This window comes from Lepus europaeus, chromosome 14 (genome assembly GCF_033115175.1).
Source record: "Lepus europaeus isolate LE1 chromosome 14, mLepTim1.pri, whole genome shotgun sequence".
Lineage (NCBI taxonomy): Eukaryota > Metazoa > Chordata > Mammalia > Lagomorpha > Leporidae > Lepus > Lepus europaeus.
The window spans coordinates 62,354,348-62,378,950 of NC_084840.1; the positions used below are offsets into that span (position 1 = coordinate 62,354,348).

Sequence of the window (24,603 nt, forward strand, 5' to 3'; positions counted from 1 at the left end):
TGAAATAACCCTCTCTTGTTCCAACTGTTCCTTCTCGTAATGTCTCAATAAAAACATTCTTGTCACCCTTAGTCTGGAACATCCTTCTCCTCTAATTTACTTAATTCCTTCCTCCTTACTCCAAGGGCCTGCTCAAAGTCCACCTCACAGAATCACAGAATGCCAGGGGCTAAAATAGCCTTATAAATCCACTGAATTCAATACTTCCACTAGGCTAAAGAAGGAACTAAGGATGGGAGCATTTCAGAAAATGACCTGCCTAAGGTCATGCTCATGGCCTGTAGGAAAGCTGAAGCTTGCACCGCTTCTTCAAGCAGTTCCCATTTTACTACACTCCTTCTTCAGTTGATTTTATTTACTGAATTTAAGATTACAGTACATCAAGCTTTAAAAATAATAAATTCAAAATAATTTATTCAGTGCAAGATTCATGTTAATAATAGTTCTAAAAACTAAGGAGCTGATCTATAACTTTACTTGTGAATCTGAGTCAAGTACCTTCAAACTACTAAATCACACAAGATTACAGATGTCAACTAATATTTATTTCATGGATAAGATGACTGTCAGTCACTAAATAGGATCCCTCCCCAAGAGTGCAGCATTTATTTCAGCCTCTGCCAGTGGAAGTGTTGGAGCAGATGTTGGCAGACTGTGACATACTGTATGTCTTTAAAACTTGTTGGGGTGTGAAATTTCATAAGGTCAAAAAATGCTGCATTTTGATCAGCAGATACAGAAATTCTGTACTTTTACAAATTATTTCAGACAAACCAATAGCATTTGCTAGTAACATGGACAAATACTGGCTTTGGGTAGGACATGATAATGTATGCAGCTAATGTTTTTAAAAGTTAATTTCTATTACTTTAAAAGCAAAGATCTGAAGAATGAAAATGCATTCCTAAGTCATACAAAATACAAGATATTACTACAACTCACAACAGGATTTTAAAAAATAATTTCCACTGAAAGAAAGTCATTAATATCAAATGAACATTTTGATGGTAGAAAAGATGTTATCCTTAACTAGTATGTACATGTTAGTGGTCTCTGTAAAAAAAAATTAAAATCTCTACAAAATCCACTAACATTGAGAGCGCTTTCAAATTTGTTTTTAAAGTTAACATCCTTGTCACTCAAATGACTGAATAAACCTTTTACTTTTTTTGTCCCTTAAGTAAAAGGTGAAACAAGACTGTATTCTAAAAGCAGTATTCTAACCTACTGAGAAAGATTAACCTGTACAAAACTGTACAGATAAAAAGACACATGGAATCTTATAAGGATAAAATAAATCTCTTACAACACTCAAGGACTGCTGTTTTCTTGAGTTTTGTTGCTATTTACTGTATTTTTCAGCTTCAGCTTTCTCTCATATCGTTTCCCCATGTAAGGATGTTGCCTAGTTAAAAATTTTATTTCAGAAACACAACTAGTTCTTACACAAAATTATTTTAACTTAAAATAACTTTTAAAATGTTCTAGTTTCTGAATTAGCTCAGGAAGATCCTTTTATCAATTCACTGGTAAATTGCAACAGTCTGAAGAGCACCTGGGTCTTAATAATACAATAATCACCATCACCACCTTGTTATCTTTCAGTTTATTTCATGCTATGCTCAAGCAAATAAATTTCTATAGAAGTTATAAACACTGCTGATAAACACTATAAGGGAAAAAATTTTAACTACAAATATAAATCTCCCAGAAAACAGTTCTGAATGTAAATCACTTGCTTCTCATCACATAGTCACCCAAGAGGTAAAACTATGAAACAAAACTTTGATTTGAAATACAGTAAGTACTGTAACATTTTACAGCCAAGTTCAACCTAGCAACCAAGTCCAAAGGTGTTTGAGGTACATAATCTGTAGAATCATATTTATTACATTCAAGTTCTAAATTTTAAAAACATCAAACTGCACTGTATCATAACCACATATTCTCACTAATTCCTAGGCTAATGAACTGAAATTTTCATATATCTTATCCCAAAATATCTGACACAGAAAATCATGCAAATAAGTAAGTTCGATCAACAATTATAAATAACTTACTTGCCACTGAAAAGTTGTTGAGGGGGTAAGGTAAATCCACATCTTGAGGTTTCTCTTTATATCCTATGAATGAGCCATCTGTCTTCAAAAGGAAGTATCGTGGCCTCCAGTTTTTTATATATTCTCCTACATGAGGAAAGCATGCAAGTTAATGCTGAAAGAAATGAATAGCAACTTTTATGTAAAACATAAATTATGATATAAATATTAATATATGTCTTACAGCTCTGGCCTCCAAATTTTAGTTAAGCAATTTTCTTTTAACTTACTTACAAAAGAAAATACAAAAACCTACAATTAAGATTCAGTAACAGTCCAAACATGTTTTGTTTTTCATGATGCCACACTTTGATAATTCATTTGCAGCATTATTCCTTCCGCAAATCACTCATCTGAATAGATATTTTGTTCAGTTTCTCATTTTATCAGATGGGAGTGCATTTTCAGCTGTTTTAAAAAGCCTTAGTAAATCATCCACACAGTATCAATAAATCTCAAGGAAAAACAATTCTGTTAAGAGAGATATAAAATACATGTTTCTCTTCCATGTACTGCTGGCTAATTTTGTCACTTCCTTAAAAAAAGAAAAGTCCGTTTTCATTAAGTTTGGACTAGAACTTGTTTAGACAACATTCTATTACTCTTCACAGGGAAATAACCTTTTGTATATGCTGTAAATAAGTCAGGAAAATTAAAGGACATGGGTTAATAGGGCTTAAGACCCTCTCTCTCCTCTCTCCTCTCTCCTCTCTCCTCTCTCCTCTCTCCTCTCTCCTCTCTCCTCTCTCCTCTCTCTCTCTCTCTCTCTCTCTCACACACACACACACACACACACAGTAACTGTGAAAAACAGGAGCCACAATGTCAAGCACATAACAGTTAATAAATGTATACTTTACTAGATTTTGATACAGATGATCATCTAGCCAACACAATACACTTTTTTAAAGGATTTATTTATTTATTTGAAAAGCAGAGTTATAGAGAGGCAGAGGCAAAGAGAGAGAGAGAGAGGTCTTCCATCCGCTGATTCACTCCCTAAATGGCCGCAACGGCCAGAGCTGGGCCCATCTGAGGCCAGGAGCCTGGAGATTCTTCCAGGTCTCCCACAGGGATGCAGGGGCTCAAGGGTTTGGGACATCTTCTACTGGTTTCCCAGGCCATACCAGAGAGCTGGATTGGAAGCGGAGCAGCGGGACTTGATCTGGCGCCCATATGGGATGCCAGCCCTTGCAGACAGCGGCCTCACCTACTACACCACAGCACTGCCCCTCACTTTTGCTTTTGTTTTGCAACTGCATCACAGTTTGCTTATCAAATACTCCTCCTAATTTTAAGCAATACAAGTACTTCATGATACTGCAATAGCTAGAAGGCTATCTGGCCTCATTTTCTACTTCCCTGCTGGATATTTCTACTGGGAATTAAATCACAAATGTGTAATAACAAAACCACAGAAGAATTATAAACAGTTCAACTTTTCCTACAAATGAGACTCTTAACCAAAGCTCACACCTAACATTTAACTTCTCTCTCTCTCCTTATTCTATCAGTAACTATGATAATATTGCCTTTACAAGTCTCTCACATAAGATTAACCATCTGCCCTTGAGTTAATGTTCTATGACCACTTCTCCCCGGTACACATCCCTTCTTCCATTCCAATGTATCCACCCCTCCTGACAAATCTTCTCTGTATGTGCACCACTTTGATTTCTACCACTTATCTGCTCAAAAATATTCTGTGACTCCTTACTGTTTACTGTACAGGCCAAGTCTCTTACCTTAAAATATACTCTCTCCAACTTATATTTCAGTTATAGAATCATTTCACTCAATCAGCAATTCTCAATTCTCAACTTGTCTCAGATTCTCTTTACACCCTTAAATACAACTGGTAACCCAGTAAATTCCTGATTATGTAGATTATATCTGTACTTACTGTTTTAGGAATTGAAAACAGAATTTTTTTATTAAATAACCACTGCATACAACAGATAAAATTTTTACAAAAACTAATTTCAGAAACAAACAGAAGAGCAACACTGCTTTGCAGTATTGCAAATCTCTTTAATGTCTATATCAAACAAGAATATTTCTAAAAAAGTTTACAGAAAATAGAATTAAAGATAACTTTTAAGCCTGTGTACTAGAAGCTTTGTCTCCAAATTCTTAAGTTAAAAATGAATGGAGAGGGGTCGGCGCCATGGCTTACTTGGCTAATCCTCTGCCTGTGGCGCCAGCATCCCAAGTGGGCGCTGGATTCTGTCCCGGTTGCTCCTCTTCCAATCCAGCTCTCTGCTGTGGCCAGGGAAGGCAGTGGAGGATGGCCCAAGTGCTTGGGCCCTGCACCCGCATGGGAAACCAGGAGGAAGCACCTGGCTCCTGGCTTCAGATGGGTACAGCGCCGGCTGTAGTGGCCATTTGGGGGGTGAACCAACAGAAAAGGAAAACCTTTCTCTCTGTCTCTCTCTCTCACTGTCTAACTCTATCTGTCAAATAAATTAAAAACAAACAAACAAAAAAAGTGAATGGAGGGGTCTGGCGCTGTAGCATAGCAGGCAAAGCCACCGCACGCAGTGCCAGCATCCCATATAGGCTGCTCTACTTCCAGTCCAGCTCTCTGTTATGGCCTGAGAAAGCACAAGAAGATGGCCCGAGTCCTTGGTCCCCTGCACCCGTGTGGGAGACTGGGAAGAAGCTCCTGGCTGCGCATTGGCACAGGTCTGGCCGTTGTGGCTATATGAAGAGTAAACCAGTGGATTGAAGACCTCTCTCTCTCTCTTTCTCTCTGCCTCTTATTTTGCCTCTCTGTAACTCTGCCTTTCAAATAAATAAATAAATCTAAAAAAAAAAAAAAAGTGAATAGACTAAAGGTGGAAACTTGATCTAATTATAGCATCTAGGAGGTGAGGCCAATGGCAAGTGTTCAGATCACTAAGGGCTGGCCTCAGACAGCAGTTCTCATGAGAAGGTTGATCTTTTAAGCTCCATTCAGCCTAGCTTCTGTGCTTCCTGGCTCACATGCTGCTCCCTCCACATGCATTCCCTTCTCATTAGATAACAGACTAACAGGGTTACCTAGTTGTGGGCTGTGAACCTCCAAAACTGCATGCCAAAATAAACCTTATTCCTTACTAAGAAGCTATTTTGCAGGTGTTTTTAAAAAACCAAAAGTTAATGTATCTGTCAAGCTAAGTAATAATAATTTGATAATGAAACCAAAATAATATGAGAATTCATTTGAAAAAGAAATACCATTTCAAATTCTAAAATACTACTAGATATACTTGAGAAATGAAAAGAAATAAATGTCCAATTTTTATTTTAAGTATGATTTCCCTTCATCACCTAAGTATTTACATCCTCAGATGAAAAGATACAAAAGCATCATCATCACAAAAATCTTACATTTTTTTAAGCATAGCTTATGAAATTTAAAATATGGCAAGTGGGTATACAGCAAAATTCTGGTTGCAAAAAGGTCTTTAAAAATAATTCTATTATGCATCTTTTAAACACAATACATTATACTGAGAGCAAGATACTTACACAGAAGAAAAACTGAGAAGTCAAAATTTCCCTTCTTGGTATAAGAAAAATAAGCATTATTTCTCTTAAAATTTCATTAATAAATTTGAGCTGATTCAACAACTCTACTGTCAAACTAAACGAAGTAGATATCAAACTTTCAACAGAGTCCTGAATCCACTTTAGATCATCTTGTCATTTTCATCCACAATATTGGCTTTCTGAGAAGATGCTTAGGGTACATTTATTTATTTATTTATTTAATTTTGTTCTAGAATAGTGTGTCATCATCCTCTGCAATCTCAACTCAAAAGAACAACGTTTCTAACTTCATGGGATTTAATCCAGGATCAGACAAGATTTCAGATACCCAAGAAATATGTAGAGAACAGCATTAAGTATTTTCTGAAACAACCACCTCTTTCATAGGCTCCCATTAAAATTCTGAAGTAAAATTCATAGGAAAGCAGATGTGTTGGCCTAACTAAATATTTATTTTCTATTTCAAAAAGTGGAACATAGTAGTTGTTTTACCTCTACAAGAATGGCTGTCAGAGAGGATGCAAGCTTACTAAGAATAGAACAAAGAAGTAAGCTTTCTTGCCACCTATTAGACCCAGTGTGTGAAGAGAAGACTCCCAGTACAAAAGAACAGAAAACATTATAGCTTCTCCTAACACCCCGGCAGGAGAATAGTGAAGGCTGGTAACAGAATAAGGGGATAGATCTGTTCCTGCAACCTAGGGGTTCCAAGCTGAATTGTGCCCAGCTGACCACGAGAAAGAAACTGAACGCTTTCTTCACTTGCTCAGGAGGTTGAGACAGTGTGAATTCATGGAAGACACAAGTTCTCAGGTTGTTCTAAAACTACAAAGTTTTGGCCTTTCTGGGGCCAAACAAAGGGGGCCCCCTACAACTAATCCTTTTAAGACAAAATGTAGGATTATGGTTGACTTTTAGCATTCTAAACATAGCATTTGCCTCTTCAATTTATACTTGATGCATAAAACTACTCATACTTTTATACTTTTGGCTTATATACTTCAACTAATTTAAGTGACAGCCTGGTTGTAATCAAGAGAAAGTTTCATCAAAAAGGAACTCTTTGTGGCACATCAAGTCTTTCAGAGAGATTGCTGTCTGCACATCCACCAATGTACTTCCAGATTTTCCATGCACTGTCATGACAAACCTTCAGTAACTGCTGCAGTAAAGATTTCCCACACAACCTCTTCCCAAGTTTCTATCTCCTTAATGGGTACTTCCATCTCCTTCTCTATGTTGACTGGAAGTTGTATCTATTTTGATTTATGATGTTACCAATACCAAAACACAGGTCTCGTAATGACAGGGCTATGCTGTGAGAAATGTGCTGTTAGGCAATTTTGTTGTTATATGAACATCACAGAGTGCACTTAGGCAAACCTAAGTGATATAGCCTACTACATACCTAGGCTATGTGGTAGAGTCCATTGCTACTGGGGTCACGGTGGGCAAAACAAAGATCAAAACAAGTGCAAGAGAATAATGTAATCAACAGATACAGTAAAAGCTTGATGTATATGGCTATATTTTTACATAGTTTTAGAGTACGATTTTTATGTAAGTAGATATACAATAAAGAAATGAAAGTAAATAATAAGCCACTAATACAGCCACTTATTTTCAAACATTATGTACTTTACGTAATTGTACATGCTATACTTGTATATAACTGGCAGCTCAGTAGGTCTGTTTACATCAGCATCATGGTAAGCATGTGGGGAGTGTGGTGTGTTACAACATTAAGTCCATGATAACATCACTAGGCACCAAGAACTTTTCAGCTCCATGATAATCTCATGGGACCACTGATGTATAAGTGTCTCATTGCTTACAGAAATGGTATGTGACTCACGACTATTTGTCAACAAGGAATTTTAGTGTGCTTACAGTGTGCCCTCAAAAGATATACACATCCTGGTCCCTGAATTTGTTAAGCTATGTGTGAAAAACAAGGAGTATTACTTTCTATGGCAAAAATCAACATGGATTTTTGAGAAGAGGCTGGTGAGCCCTAAACCCAGTTACAAATGTCCACGTTAGACAGGCATGACACATGGAGGATAACGGAAGCAAAGACTGGAATGATGTACCGCAAGCCAAGAACACCGGGAACCACCAGAAGCAAGAAGTGCATTCTTCCCTAAGCCTTCGGAGGGAGTGTGGCACTGCCAGCACCTTCATTTCTAAGCTCCTGGCCTCCAGAACAGTGAGAGAATAAGTTTCTGTTGATGCAAGCCACCTACCTTGTTGTAATTTGCTAGGGCAGCCCTGGGAAACAAATACAGCTTCCCAAAGGCCTTTTTGTATAGGGGAAAAAAAACAACTTTACTGATTCATTAAGTTCTTGGCAGGGGAGATATCCAGACTTGGTTAACACCTTCTGAATGCAAAGAGAAAAATCCACATCACTTCTATAAATGGTAAAGAATCCTATTTGTGAATTGTGGGGCTGGAAGACGCTGTTTTCCAGAGTTCACAGTTTTACTTAGTTATGACTTCAGATTCCAGACATCTGCCAACTTTCTCACTTTACTTAATACTGTAGTTCCTATGAATTACTTCTTAAATTTTATTTATTGGAAAGGTAAAGAGACAGACAAGCAGACAGACAGAGATCTCACCCCTGCTGACTAACTTACCTCCCACCTCCCAGACTCCCCACTCAAATTCCCCCTACAGCCCATAATGGGCCAGGCCTAAGCCAGGAACCAGAAACTCAATTCAGGTCCCTCACAAGGATTGCAGAGGCCCAACTACTTGAGCACATTAGCAGGAAGCTAGAAACCACAGCACAGCTGCTATATGAACCCAGACATTCCAGTATGGAATATGGATATCCCAATTGGCATCTCAACCATTATACCAAATGCTCACCCCTCTATAATTTATTGAAATAAACATTCTCAATAGTTTTGAGTGAATGGTGGCCCTAAAAAACATACTCAAGCTCCCCAATTGGGCACACACGTGCGCGCGCACACACACACAGTTTTATTTTGGCTGTCAGGTTTAGTCTTTAATAGCAATCTGAGACAGGGCATATTTAGATTCACAGCTCATTGTCTATTATTCATCTAATGTCAAACTGTACTTTTACTTAATAATTTTTTATTTAAATTAGTCTACACATTCTGACTTTATTTCTTATAACACTTTACTAAGAATCACATTTTGGTTTTTTAAAGACGATAATCAGAACTTCCCAAAGCAGGAGTTAAGGGTGCTTGACTATGGACTAAAAATAGATGAAGATGTGCAAATGGTATTTCATCTAAATAATGGTAAAACATCTAGATTTTAGAAAAGACCTTTAGAAATAATTTGGCCTGTGTCTTCACAAACATATTATGTTGATGAATACAGATTACACTTCACAGCTAGGTTGTGTTCCAGACAGAACCTGTTCCTATCTCTAACTTCATAAAAGGTAGAAATTTAGATGTCAGGTAAAGTACGTGCCGACTTAAATTCTACAGCAGTATCTTTTCATTTATTGGAGACCCACTCCCTACTGTCATCAACTATGCTAAAACACAAGTAGGTGAGTTAATTTAGATGCACAAAAACAGATGCAACCCAACTGAAAAAAAATCTAACTGTGGCACTGTTTTTCACAAACTTTGCTATGATGATCTTTTGGAATTCAAATAGACAAAACATGCAATCATCATCTTTAAAAATATGCTACTTTTCTAAGGTAAAATATAAAAAAAATGGAAGACCCTAATTGTAAATTGCCATATTACCAAACAAACTGAAATTTAGCAGAAGACATTCTTTTTTAAGTTACCAGTGGGCATGCACACTTGTGATAACACTGGCTTCAAAAGCTAATCACTCCACAAGAAAAGGTAGAAGTGTTTTTATATGTACAAGGTGCTTCAAACAGCTCCTAAGAAAATGGAATTAAAAGATAAGTTTAGGGGCAGGCATTTAGCTAGTAGTTAAGACACCAGTTGGAAAGTCCACATCCCACAGCAGAGTAGCAGGGTTTGATACCCAGTTCCAGCTCCTGACTCTAGATTCCTGAAAATGCAAACCCTGGGAAGAAACAGCTAGGGCTCAGGAACTGAGTTCCTGCCATTCAGCCATGACTGTTTCGTGCATCTGGGGGGTGAACCAGTAGAAAAGGGCTTTCTCTCTCTTTATCTCCATCTCTGTGTGTGTTTCTAAAGTAACATTTTTAATAACATAAGCTTATTTCAGTGCAAAATAATTTTAAATCCATGCAGATGTTTTTTCAGAATATGCATTATCTTTTTGAAGATTCTTCACTTGTCAGGAAAAAGCACTACTGTTTTATGTTGAGGCTGAAACAATTTAAAGCTTAGCTTTCCTGAGAATACCAAGCTTCTTACATTTTATTTCCGTGTTTAATCACAATCTAAGTTTTAAAAATACATTAATAGCGGCCGGCGCCGCGGCTCACTAGGCTAATCCTCCGCCTTGCGGCACCGGCACACCAGGTTCTAGTCCCGGTCAGGGCACCGATCCTGTCCCGGTTGCCCCTCTTCCAGGCCAGCTCTCTGCTGTGGCCAGGGAGTGCAGTGGAGGATGGCCCAAGTGCTTGGGCCCTGCACCCCATGGGAGACCAGGAAAAGCACCTGGCTCCTGCCATCGGATCAGCGTGGTGCGCCGGCCGCAGCGCGCCTACCGCGGCGGCCATTGGAGGGTGAACCAACGGCAAAAGGAAGACCTTTCTCTCTGTCTCTCTCTCTCACTGTCCACTCTGCCTGTAAAAAAAAAAAAAAATACATTAATAGGGCCGGCACTGTGGTGTGGAGGGTAAAGCCGCCGCCTGCAGTGCTGGCATCCCATATGGGTGCCGGTTCGAGTCCCGGCTGTTCCACTTCTGATCCGGCTCTCTGTTATGGCCTGGGAAAGCAGTGGAAGATGGCCCAGGTCTTTGGGCCCCAACACCCACGTGGAAGACCCAAAAGAAGCTCCTGGCTCCTGGCTTTGGATCAGCACAGCTCTGGCCATTGCAGCCAACTGGAGAGTGAACCAGCGGATGGAAGATCTCTCTCTCTCTCTCTCTGCCTCCCCTTCTCTCTCTGTGTAACTCTTTCAAATAAATAAATCTTCAAAAAAAATACAGTAATGTCTGTACAGTACATATCTGAAGAAAAAATGAATAGATGACATATACACTTAATGAATGTAATAGTAAAACAACTTCTATCTTTATTAACAGAGAGAATCATTGTATTTATGCAAAAAAGTTGGTCATAATTTCACTGTTAAGACATGCGATCACATTTTTCAGGATAAACTTTTTTCAAATAAATGTTTTTTGTAATAAAACAAACTGTGGTGATTGATATGAAGTTAATAAATTTCTCAAATTACACTTCAATATTTTTTCCTACTCCGCGTCATAATTGAAATCCTCTAGGTAGAACAACGTAGAGTTTAACAGCAAGGATTCTGGAGCCGCGCAGTTTGGGTTTGAATCTCAACTGTACCTTTTTTTAGTTGCACAGTCTTTCTACAATTCGGTTTCCTCATCTAAAAAATGGTCATCATGCTATTACCTCCATGAAAGGTTTTTTTTAAAGGACATAATGTAAAAGCACTCAGAACATTACTAGGTGGCATATATCAAGCATTAGATTTTGTTATTAAATGGAACCATTGCCAATTATAATTTGTAATCAATTTATTTATTCCATCAGTCAAAAACAGTCTCTTTAGCTAATGGCAGGTATATAAAAACGTGCATGATTATCTTAATGATAATTTGGGCAACTATTATTAAAACATACCATTAATTTGATTAATACTTTTCCCTTTATTTTGACAGAGGTAAGAGATCAGAGTGCTAAGTCTCCAGAGATATCTCTGAATTATTTTAGTAATTAATATGCACGAATGAACTGTGCCATGAAAATATAAATAGTTTAAGAATTTTCAAAGAGTAGATTTAAACCAAACAATAGCAGCTTTTGGCTGGGCGTGATGCACAGTGGTCAGGCTACTATTTAGGATTCCGCATCAGATGCTGGAATATGTGTCCTGTCTCCACTTCCAATCCAGCTTCCTGCTAATGAGTACAATGGGAGGCAGCAGAGGATGACTCACATATTTGAGTCCTTGCTACCTATGTGGAAACCTGGTTGGAGTTCCTGGCTCTTGGCTTCAGGCTGGGCTGTTAACAGCATTTGGGGAGTGAATCAATAAATGGGAGACCTCGCTCTCTCTCTCTCTCTCTCTCTCTCATTTTCAAATAAATTTTTTAAAAAGTAGCTTTCAGGCCAGCTCTGTGGCTCACTTGGCTAATCCTCTGCCTGTGGCACCAGCACCCTGGGTTCTAGTCCCGGTCGGGGCACCGATCCTGTCCTGGTTGCCCCTCTTCCAGTCCAGCTCTCTGCTGTGGGCCGGGAGTGCAGGACGCCCAAATGCAGTGGAGCATGGCCCAGGTCCTTGGGCCCTGTACCCACATGGGAGACCAGGAGGAAGCACCTGGTTTCTGGCTTTGGATTGGCACCGCGCGCCAGCCAGAGAAACCATTTGGGGGGGTGAACCAACGGAAGGAAGACCTTTCTCTCTCTCTCTCTCTCTCTCTCTCTCACTGTCCACTCTGCCTGCCAAAAAGAAAAAAAAAAGAAAAAATAGCTTTCAGTGAAAATAATTGCTTTAAGAAACTATGTTTAGCAATCCATTTTTTAAAAGATATATTTATTTGAGAGGCAGAGTTGCAGAGTTACAGAGCGAGAGTGAGACAGAGAGACACAGAGAGGGGTCTTCCATCCGCTGGTTCACTCCCTAAATGGCCACAATGGCTGGAGCTGCGCTGATCCGAAGCCAGGAGCTTCTTCTGGGTCTCCCATGCAGGTGTAGGGGCCCAAGGACTTGGGCACCTTCTACTGCTCTCCCAGGACATACCAGAAAGCTAGACTGCAAGTGGAGCAGCCGAGACTGGATCCAGAGTCCATATGGGATGTCAGCACTGCAGGTGGCGGTTTTACCCGCTACGCCGCAGTGCTGGTCCCCATAGCCATACTCTTAAATAAGAGTCTCCATGAGTCAGCTCTTACAGATCAAAAAAGGCTTAATGTTAATTTTTTTCTTTTTTTTTAAATTTTTATTTAGTAAACATAAATTTCCAAAGTACAGTTTATGGATTACAATGGCTTTCCCCCCCAATACTTCCCTCCCACCCGCACCCCTCCCATCTCCCGCTCCCTCTCCCATTCCATTCACATCAAGATTCATTTTCAATTCTCTTTATATACAGAAGATCGATTCAGTATATATTAAGTAAAGATTGCATCAGTTTGCACCCACACAGAAACACAAAGTGTAAAATACTGTTTCAGTACTAGTTATAGCATTACTTCACATTGACAGAGATCCCACATGAGGAGAAAGTACACAGTGACTCCTGTTGTTGACTTAACAATTTGACACTCTTGTTTATGGCGTCAGTAATCTCCCTAGGCTCTAGTCATGAGTTGCTGAGGCTATGGAAGCCTTTTGAGTTCGCCGACTTCGATCTTATTCAGACAAGGTCATAATCAAAGTGGAAGTTCTCTCCTCCCTTCAGAGAAAGGTACCTCCTTCTTTGATGGCCTGTTCTTTCTGCTGGGATCTCACTCACAGAGATCTTTCATTTAGGTTTGTTGTTGTTGTTGTTGTTGTTTTTTTTTTTTTTTTTTTTTTTTTTTTTTTTTTTTTTTTTTTTTTTTTTTTGCCAGAGTGTCTCAGCTTTCCATGCCTAAAATACTCTCCTGGGCTCTTCAGCCAGATCTGAATGCCTTAAGGGCTGATTCTGAGGCCAGAATGCTGTTTAGGACATCTGCCATTCTATGAGTCTGTTGTGTATCCCGCTTCCCATGTTGGATCATTCTCTCCCTTTTTTATTCTATCAGTTAGTATTAGCAGACACTAGTCTTGTTTGTGTGATCCCTCTGACTCTTAGACCTATCAGTGTGAACAATTGTGAACTGAAATTGATCACTTTGACTAGTGAGATGGCATTGGTACATGCAATCTTGATGAGATTGTATTGGAATCCCCTGGCACATTTCTAACTCCACCATTTGGGGCAAGTCCAGTCCTATTGAGCATGTCCCAAATTGTACATCTCCTCCCTCTCTTATTCCCACCCTTATATTTAACAGGGATCACTTTTCAGTTAAATTTAAACACCTAAGAATAATTGTGTGTTAATTATAGAGTTCAACCAATAGTATTAACCAGAACAAAATATATCCAACTCGGGCCAGTGTTGTGGCAAAGCAAGTAAAGCTACCACCTGCAATGCTAGTTTATGTCCAGGCTTTAAAAAAAAAAAACCTATTCAAAGTTCACGATTCACAAAATAGCAAATTTCTAGTTATTTGTTGACAGATGCAAATCAAGTTTACACATATGAACTACCAAAAAGAAAATATGGCAGAATCTTTTTCTCAACTAGTAGATTCATGATGAAATATTAGCACCACAAATAAATACTCAACTTGTATTTCATTAATTATGCGACACATCTATCTAAAAAAGCAAATATAGTTACTGGAGAAATTCATGATGATAAGTATAATAAAACATCTGCAGTCTGTATTTAAAATTGTCCATTTTTATAGATAGGAGTCCAATCAGTTCTGGGTAGAAGCCTACTGATGCCTCTCAGGGAGTAGAAGAGATGTGTTTCTCACTGAACTTATCATTATCCTTTTATAGAGGTCAGTTTTCCCCTATGCTACAATGAAGTAGTATAACTTAACTATACAGGAACAATATGAAATGGGGTGGATATCTGTCACAGTTTAGACACTCCTCGTGATGCATTTCATTTTGGGGTTCCTGGATTCAAGTCCTGCCTGTTTTACAAATGTGTGCCCTGGAAGGCAGCAGATAATGGCTAAAGTATTGGGGCCCCCACACACACCTGGGAGTCCAGAATCGAGTTCCAGGCTGCTGGCTTCGGCTTGGCCCAATCCCAGCTTTTGTGGGCATTTGAGGAGTGAACCAGTAGATAAAAGATACTTCTCTGTATCTGTTTCTCTCTCTTTCAAATACAAGGAAAATAAATAAAATTTAAAATAAAAGCCCTTTGCATGTTGTACAGATATATTACTTAGATTTCCCAGCAGCGAACCTGAATATTTAGGTTATCAATTCCCTTTGAATCTTTCATACCTGTTTTTTCCTTGCCCTTGGGTAAACTACAAAGTGCTACATTCTATTGTGATGTCCATGCTGCAATGTCGAGTACTTATTATCAACCAGATCTGGATGTGTGTGAGTCTGGACAGCCTCTGAAAACTTAGAGACGTCTACAAAACGCATCAACAGCATTACTGACTCCTGTCCAGATAGCTCATTTTAAAGTGCAGCTCAGTGAGCACCACAGATCAAATGATAATCTTTTTAAAATCTTTTCCTTTAGAATGAAAAATGAGCATTTAAGAGATCCTCTCATTCAAACAGTGCCAAAATACATGTAAGTACCAAGAATGCAGCAATAGATGATACCGGCATAGGCCCCACATTAATGAAGCTTTAATTCTATGGACAGCTGTAAGAGTGAAGAATTGGAAAAAAGATAATGAATTGAGCCACTAAATTCAAAATGAAAATTTCTCCCATTTTTAATCATCCTTGGTGATACAGAATGTCACACTTTAAGGAATGGTAATATTTCCTTTTCCTTTTTTTATTTTTACTTTTTTAGATTTATTTAATTATTTCAAAGGCAGAATTACAGAGGGAGGTAGGCAGAGAGAGACAGAGAGAGAGAGAGACAACCTCCATCCACTGGTTCACTCCTCAAATGGCCATCATGTTAGAGGCTGGGTCAGGCTGAAGCCAGGAGCCTAGAACTCCATCCTGGTCTCCCATGTGGGAGGCAGGAGCCCAGGTACTTGAACCATCTTCCACTGCTTTCACAGGTACATTAGCAGGGAGTTAGACTGGAAGTGGGGCAGCCAGGACTCGAAGCAGTGCCTATATGGGATGCTGGTGTTACAGAAGGTGGCTTAACCCACTGTGCCACAATGCTGGCCCCTTCCTGATATTTCTAAATGGTTTCCTAAGTACTCTGAAAAAAGGTGCTTGTTGATATAATACATTACTCTGGAGGAAATGAACAGAGGGATATCAGCATAAGGTCTTTCAAGGTCTCATGAAAGATTTCAAGTTTGCTATTAAACTGACTCCAAGGTAACAGGCACTTCATCCATTCCTCTTGAAAGCATCATGACAACAGAAGCAGAAGCACAGAAACAGAGTTGACCTTCACCTGGTGTAACAAGTGATATACCTTCACCTTTCTGGTTTAAAGATACTATACATGCTTGTCTTCTCTCTCTCACCATCTTGTGCAAAGTATTGATTTCTGAGATCATATTTCAAAACACCCAAATTTCTCTTTATGATGATTTCTCTCAGGTTGCCTGCTATTGTACAGATCATGGAAAGGCACACTTGGCCTTAGACTGGTCAATGTTACTGCAACTGGCCACATGGAAGTTGTTTACAACTTTGATGACTTCCCACTGTGCTTTCAAAGATGTCTTGAAAGCTTTCCAGATGTACCCACATTCTTCTGCTTTACCACATATGTTCCTTCACAATTATTTTGAAAAGCATATTATAGTCAAGAAGTTTTGCTCCCACTGCATAATACATGAACTTGTCATTTTTACATTAAGTATAGTTTTCATATCTACTTCCTAAAGCAGCACGGCTGAGGTCCATGTTTTGCTTTGAAGCTGAAGCAGTGATGAGAAAAATACCTGTACACTGAACACAAGATGTTATAGTGCCACCTTCTCTAAGATCTCGGCATGGCTGCTCTCCAGTACTTTATCTGCTTTAGCACTTTCCTTTGTTTTCCAGAAAATTGCCTAATTACCATCTACCTTTAAACATCTTGTATTTGTTTTCTGATATGCTGTAAATTGCTTAAGCAAACCCTAATTTCCCTTGTTTTTACGAAGCAATGCATTTTAAAGCAAAAAAGTGATACTTTAAAATTATTCTTTTAAGTCCAAGAACACTTTCATAGAATTACAGTATCATGTTTTACTCCCAGAGAAAGCAAGGTGAATGGTAAGAGAGGAACACAAAGCATCCATACAAACTGGCCCATGGAAAAATAGCATCTGGGCAATTTAACAAAGAAAAAATCATGGGATCAGTTTACATAGCAGTAGATATGTTGTGGAGAATTATTCAATCTGTACCCAGCTTCCTGCTGGGTTAACTGTAAGCTAAATTATTATTTTGCTTACATTTACGCCCTTGTAGATTGTAGAAGCAGCGCTCTCTTTTTAATCTGCTTTCTGCATTATAGCAAAAAGTCTCCAACCCCACACATGGCATTGAACATAAAATCATTTCTGCTGCATTTTAACAAGGTAAATGCAGTCATCGAATTTTAAACTATTGTAAAGATATGCACCAACTTAAAGGCATAATTTCATTAAAATTGTACCAGTTCCTTACTTACTGTAAATGTTTCCCACTTTACCACAACATACTATGTGTATGAATTAAAGGAATATCCTATGCTATATGAACACTGCAGTAAATAACCTTAATGAATACCAAATACGGAAGCAGAGAGTCCATAACACAAAGCTACTCACCAGGTTATCTCCAGTACCTACCACAGGGCAGACTGGGATAACCATTAATAAAATGGATAAATAAACCTACCACAATTCCAAACAAGGACTATGCTCATGTCAGAAACACTCTTTCATGGAGAAATCTCACTATAGCAAAGCCTCCTGTGGCTCAATCTGGTTTCCCATTAGAACACACTATGGGCATGCAACACAACCGTAATGGCTTCTCCCCATGGCGGGCATTAGGAGCTAGAAGAGGCTGCAATGCTTCCTCATCAAGAACCCCATACCATTTGAAAAAAATTCCCAGGTAATCCAACCCCCCATCTCACACCTGTAAAGTCACTGCCTTACAGAAGAAACATTAGTAAGACTGGATGCTACTGTGGACCTGCACTAGGTCTCCAGTCATCAATTTCCAGTACTATGATGTCCAAAAATGACACCACATCAACCACAGACTCTGTTATTCTAAGGATGAATTCTTGCCCTTCCTAACTCATCTCTTTGCTCCTTTGTTTTCCTTAAGTAATAAACGGATTGACACTTGTATGCTAGTGCATTAAATGGTAAAAGGAAGAAGTGGTGTGAGTGAGGAAGAAAAAGAAACTTGAATGTCCTCAGCCAGCCTCTGTGCTCAGGCTGCCTTCCCTAAGAGACCTCCTGACAGTAAGAGAGACTGGTGGGGCAGTGTCCTCTCTTTGCTCAGAGCCACACTGAGGCCTGAGACACTGGGCACACCCAGTCCAGGGCAGAGCTGCATTGGGAAGAGCGACTTCTACTCACATCAACGCAACCTACCACACCACACTGCTCAAGCTTTCACTCAAGCGGTATACTGCAGTGGCTGGCAGTGCACACCCTGAAGCCAGGCTGCCCAGCTTCAGACGCTAGTTCTGGTGCGCACCATCTAAGCTCTCGGTGTCTCAGCTGCCTCCTCTGGCAAAAGAGGACAGTAATAACAAAGGAAAAAACGTTTGCAAAGCACGTAAAACATCTGACTCACAAAAACCCTATAGTATGGTTAAGGAAACCAATCAGAAGAAGCGTAGAACATCCCTAATTTTTACAACATATTGGACTACTACACAAAAGTAAAGCCAGCGTTTAAAATAAAATGGAAATCTGTTAATTTTATTTGTCCAGGCTATTGCTGCTCCACATAAGTTGAGGAAAGGTGGTGTCGGATTTTTGTGGATAAAATTTGTTTGTTATTCACTTTATGTCCTATTGTAATCTATCACTTAAATGCACCCAACTGAAATCTCATGCTAAAAAATAATACTGCTTCAGAAATCATCCTTCACAATTCAATTCCAAATAACTCTAGGAAAAAAAAAGTAGTATTTCTCTGAATTTACTATTCAGCATTTAAATACTTCATTCAAATAAGAAAGTCACTAAATACAAAAATAAACAAAAAAGGACACATCTCATTAGTCTGACATCAAAACTTTCCAATTCTTCCTTTTTTATTATACAAGTTAATCATCACTTAATCTCAAATGTCACGATTTCTGAGACATTTTAAACATTGTATTACTGGTTTATTAGGTTTTTGTAAGTTTTTAGGAATAACTGCAAGTGCTATTAAGGCAGTATAATTACCTTCATTAGTAGTTTATTAGGCTTTGTAAGTCCTAGAAATAAAAGTATATTTCAATGTCTGGTAAATTTATATGTAACCACTGAATATCCAGTTTAATACATCATTATTGATTTATATTGTATGCAAAAGACGTGATTATGCTTAAGTTCATAAAACAGAAGGGAATATGAATGTTTCCACCCCAATGAATGCTGCTAAATATTCAAAAGTGGTTTCAAGTAACTTTGAATACTATAATATCTGCAGTCAAAGGCACAAAAAGTAAAACATACTCAAGTAAGATCATCTTAATTTTCCCAGGTAATTTTCTTATCCTGTTTGTAAACCAATCTACTTTGGCAATTTACAGCCCATCATTTGTAACCACTTTCTTAGAAAAGAATTGTGTGTATTTTAATGTTATCAGCAAATTCACGAGCATGCATACATCTAACATTTTTAAAAGAACTGAACAAATCAAAGAAATACAAAAACAAATACCATTCAGTAAGTCCATCCTCCTCCCCCAAACATGCCAAGTAGTAGAAAAGCTGGTTTCAATGTTAAAAAAGAATTTACTTACCTTGGCCCTCTGAGGGCAGTATTACCTAACACATATATAGAAATTTCAAAGCAATCTTTACCTACCATTCTAATAAAATTTTTGAAAGCATATATGCTTATTACACATAAACATTTCTTTCATCATTATCTGTAACACTAAAAGCATAATAACACCTGTTTTCAAGTGTTGTCAGTAACTCTGAAAAGGAACACTTTTTTAAAAAAAATGCATAAAGAAGGAAAAATGCCTTAATGACTCAGTATAATGGAAGTTATCCAAAACACAATGAAATTAAAAATTACCTAAGTGATTCTCCATTGTATAATAAGTTCCTATTGTAATGTTCTCAGTAAAATAATTTTAGAAGATTGCAGGAAATCAAACCACATAATCTTTCAATGAAGGTAAAGAAATTCAGAGATAAACATTCAACCCCTAGGTTTCTTAAAGCAGCCACCAGCCAATAGGCTCACTTGTTATGAATTACTCATTCATTAATAAAATTATTCAATTGACAAATTAGCAGTGTGGGTCCAAGCACCCATCTAGTTTTCAAAAGTGACCCTGAAAGTGTAAATATCTTTGCAAAACATAAGGATCATCAATTTACTTTCTAGAATCTAGATCAATGTGCACAGAGTAAAAGTTTTATTCCTCTTCCTCACAAAGTATGTATGTCATAAAAATTAAGAAAAAAGTTTTCTGCTGTTCACTTATCAAAGATTGTTGTGGAAGCACAAAAAAATGAATAACTAAATTTATATACTCCAGCAGCACCATAAACCTTTCATTTAAGAACATAAAAAGTGATCTTCATATCAGAGTTTTATATATGTTAATGATTATCAAATTCTAAACACAAAATTTTCCTTTCCACTCTCCTACCCTGTAACAACCACCAACAAAACTTTCTAGGAAAAAAAAGAGCTATCTTTATAGAAAGTGATTACTAAATAGAGACAAAAATTATTTCAAGAAAACAGGCAAATTTCCTTTTACATAGCAAGATCACCTGACACCTGATGCCAGTTAGTAGAAATGTGCTTTTATTTCTATTTCGTACTTACTTGTCTCTCTAACTTATAACTCTCCACTCAGATGCTATGCCATTATCTAGCATAACTAAAGAGTCAATCGGGTTCTTGTATTTGTACTATTGAATTCAAGTTTTATTATTTTTTTTTTGACAGGTAGAGTTAGACAGTGAGAAGAGAGAGAGAGTCAAGTTTTATTATTTTTAAAGTGGACAATATTATGAGTATTTTAAGGTTAAGGTGAAAAATCTAAAATTAAATACAAGTCCATTTTTATTTCTAAAAAAGAATAATCACAGAGTCAGCTGAACATAGTACAAATGAAAAGAAGAGAAAGAAGGTCATTTCATAAAATTCTTTTCCATAATAAATATATACACTTAAGTTTAAATATCTCTAGAGAAAGATGCCAGGAAACAACAGCTGCTGTTCTATGCGCTTTCACTTAAAAGTACAAAATTATGAACTTTGATGCTGTGTTCCAGTCTTAAGCAAATAAGTGACTTGCTTAGCCAAAAAAAAAAACTTCACGGTTTATGCCTTTCCTGCCTTTGTATCTTAATCATCTTCTGTTCTAAAAAGTGTTACCAAGTTTACCAACATCTTTAATCAGATTTTCTCGAAATAAAACACATTAAAAATTTTAAGCCAAAACATTTAACAAGATGCTTTAAAGAATATGTCAGAGAGTGAAATACTCTTCTGTTTTCAACATACTGGCCAATATTTTTAAGAATTACTATTCATGCAGGATCTTTCCGAGACACAATTCAAATTCAGTTATGTACCCTTAAAGCTAGATGCTCCTGAATTACTTAATTATCCTGAAAAAACAATTTCGTGCATTTATAAAAATGTCCTTAGAGTTACATAATTACAATCTCTTCTATGAAACCACATTTCAGAGGCTTTGGGATATTTCCACGTCTTTGATACTCCAAGTTGTTTTTGGTAAACATACTATGTTTAAGATTAAACTGTTAACATTTTGCTTACAAATATTGACATCCATCTCCGTGCACTATTAAAGATTAAAATATCTTTATAAGAAGCTATTTCTGTATTCAAAGTGAAGTTCATTGTTCTAATATAACTAATTCATTTTCTGACCAAAATAAAAGGCCTTATTCACAAGGCACAGTCCTATGAAATACTCTCAGGTTCAACATCTCTGAACTCTTCATCCAAAATTATTGAGTGATATTTAGTAGACTGTTTGGCAGAAACAGCATTTTAAAAATAAAGACCTCAAGGAAGCATCACCTCCATCAGTATGGGAATTAGACTACTCAATTTACTGATTCCCAGGTCAACCAAAACCACTTCCCTCTAAAACAACTGCCCTGATCTCAGCACTTTCTTCATCTGCAAAATAAAGAGTTGTGACAATCAAATAATGTTTAAACCTCCACAAGAAGATGGAACATCATTTGTAGCATCGTTTGGTCACTATAATTGTATTTATTATCTATACTGTATTATAAAGTCTTAGGTTAAAAATGTTTATGACGCAAACACAGCTTAAGTATTGGCTACAGCAGAGAGAAGTGTAGTTCCAAAATAATTTGCGATTAATAATTAACTAAAAGAATGAACACAATTCTTCAATTATTTCATCCTGAATTTTCTAAGTGGACACCTTTTATAGGGTTAAATATGAAATTGTGATCAGTGAATAACTGCTCCAAACCATACCTCCAAAGTATTTATACTCAGTAGCTTCCTTTAAATTCTGTTTAAACAATCAATTTCTTTCCAAATTTATGAAAGAATTATAAATCATTAGATAAACAAAGTTCCAAGAAAATAGCCCTTCATTGTGACTATTCATTCTCTTAAAAGGCCTCTAGAACTTTGTATGCTGATTTTGCAATGGTCAGAGCACTACATAAATACTCCAACTGTAATAGTTACAGACAAAAAATATTGATACTCTAAATTGTTTCTGGTGAACATTTCTGAAAATTTAATTTTAACAGTTATCTGTGTGCAACAAATATTGACATCCATCCCCATGTACTATTAAAGATTAAAATACTTTTATAAGAAGCTAGCTCATTGAAGATATCTAAATATTTATCTCATTTTGTCCTCAGAAGATCCTTGAGAAAGTTGTTTCCAACTTTTAATAGCTGAAGAAACTCATGCTTATATAGTTTAAGCAACTTTCACAAACTAACTCATCTAAGTTCAGTGATATTTAAATCTAGTCTGTGTAACTTCAAAGACACTTTGTCCTCAATCACTTTAATTTGCTTGAGGGTGCTTCAAAAAGTTCCTGGAAAATGCATACTATGAAAAACTATGCATGATTTTCAAAAAATGTACCCAAATAAACAGCTTTTAATTCCATTTTCAGTGAACTTTTAAAAAGTACCATTTTTATACTTCTTGTACAACTAGGAGTTAGGAAATAACTCTGAAGAAATGAAAAGTTACATGATTAGCCAAGCAGAGACCTGAAAGTCTACTTTTCAACAAGCTTGCTTTTGTCAGCCACTCATTAACATCCTCACCACTGTCAAGCCACACTCTCTAACAAACCTCTACCTGGAAAATGGCATGTTGCTTCCCCCTCTACACTTAGCAAAGAAATCAGGATCAACCAGGAAACTAAAATATCCACACATAACTCTACATACAAAACTATGGACCTATTCATGATCTTCCAGAGAAAGGAAAAAACAGAGAAAGGAAAGGTTCAAGGTAGCTAATGATTCTCTATGCCTTTTCTGCGAACATGGATTAGAGTCACTAGAGAAAAGCCTGACAAAGTTTTTCTAGATAGATCTGACCTCTGTTTCTTTATGAGGATCGGAAAATAACAGATTACCTTCCTTTAATCCTTTCAGAGAGCACTACGCTCTGTCAGTATGTTGGCCTTTGATAATACACTTAAAACATTTTTGCTTGGAAATTGTGCAACAAAACTTTGATGTTTAAAGAAGACATGAGTTTATCAAAAGTCAAAATAAACACTCTCTAATCCTTTTTTTTTTTTTTTTGATATTTCAGAGAAGCCAAGGATTCCCTTCTATTTTGGAGTCATTTCATTCATATTGCAATTGGTTTTGAAATTTCACAAAAATCTTGTTTTAGAAAATAAGCACCTTTGGAAAATTTTACTTAATACCGCTGTTTCTTCTAAATTATTTAAGGTTAAAGCAATAAAACAGGCATTTAAACAAATGTACTCACTTCTACCTAAATACAAATGTTATCACAGCATTTACAAACACTGCACTGCACATGTCAAACTCTAACACCTAATAGCAAGGATGAATCAGAAAAAAATTGTATATATAGCTCACTAGTGCCTGACATTTACAAAATCAAGGGCAATGCAGACAAAAAAAAGACTGCTAACCAAAAAGACTGGGTTACTCCAAACTTTCTTTCATGACTAGGAACATCTAAGTTCAAAGTATTATGGAATTACTTGGAAAAATAAATGTGGTACTCTCTATCTCACCCCTAGTGGTAGGCTTAAAACAAATCAATTCACTTTCAAGTACAGCTGAAATACTGACTAGCGTTAAACCATTAATGTTTGCATTAAGAGCATAGCAATTCACCAGATTTCTTTATCAAAAGCCTTTTACCAGTCCACATTTCTCACTAACCAAACAGGCTAGCTACCATCTATAAGAAGAAATAAGAAAGTTTGTACTCCATTTAAAGAAGAACTTTCTTTCTAAAACTAGACATGAATAAGAGAGGGAAGAGGAAGTATTAAACCTCTAAACTAATTAACACAATAAGGGGGAGGGGACACGCAGGGAAACAATGATAATTAGTATGTACCCTTGGTTAACCAAATCCACACATACATTCATTCTGTATATGCACAAACATCAGCAGCATCATAAACCGTCTCAAGTTCGAGCCATTATTCAGTTCGACATCTGCACATGTTTATGCGTCTCTCCAAACAACCTCTTGAACACCCTGCTGGAGCTGTCATTTTTTTCTTCTCCCTATCTGGCAGATGGCAAGTCAACAATCGGCATCAACAGCAGCCGAATATCTCCCCCTCCATCCTACCCCCCTAAACAGACACAATAATAACTTCTTTGTGCTTCCCTACAATGCAGCTGCTTAAACCATTTCGCTACAAGGCTGCTTTGCCTTAATAATAAAAAAAAAAAAATCCCTTCTGTCAAGTCTAAAAAGCAGCATAATGTTAAGCAAGCTAAAGCCACAG

At 37.3% G+C, this 24,603-nt stretch overlaps 1 protein-coding gene across 1 annotated transcript in view; it reads right to left on the reverse strand.

The window, feature by feature from the left end:
- AKT3 (AKT serine/threonine kinase 3) overlaps window positions 1-24,603 on the reverse strand; it is a 309,299-nt gene that overhangs the window by 151,999 nt on the left and 132,697 nt on the right. The window contains exon 3 of the mRNA XM_062210714.1: window positions 2,061-2,186. Coding sequence (XP_062066698.1) covers window positions 2,061-2,186 — 126 coding nt within the window. The remainder of the gene's footprint in view (window positions 1-2,060; window positions 2,187-24,603) is intronic.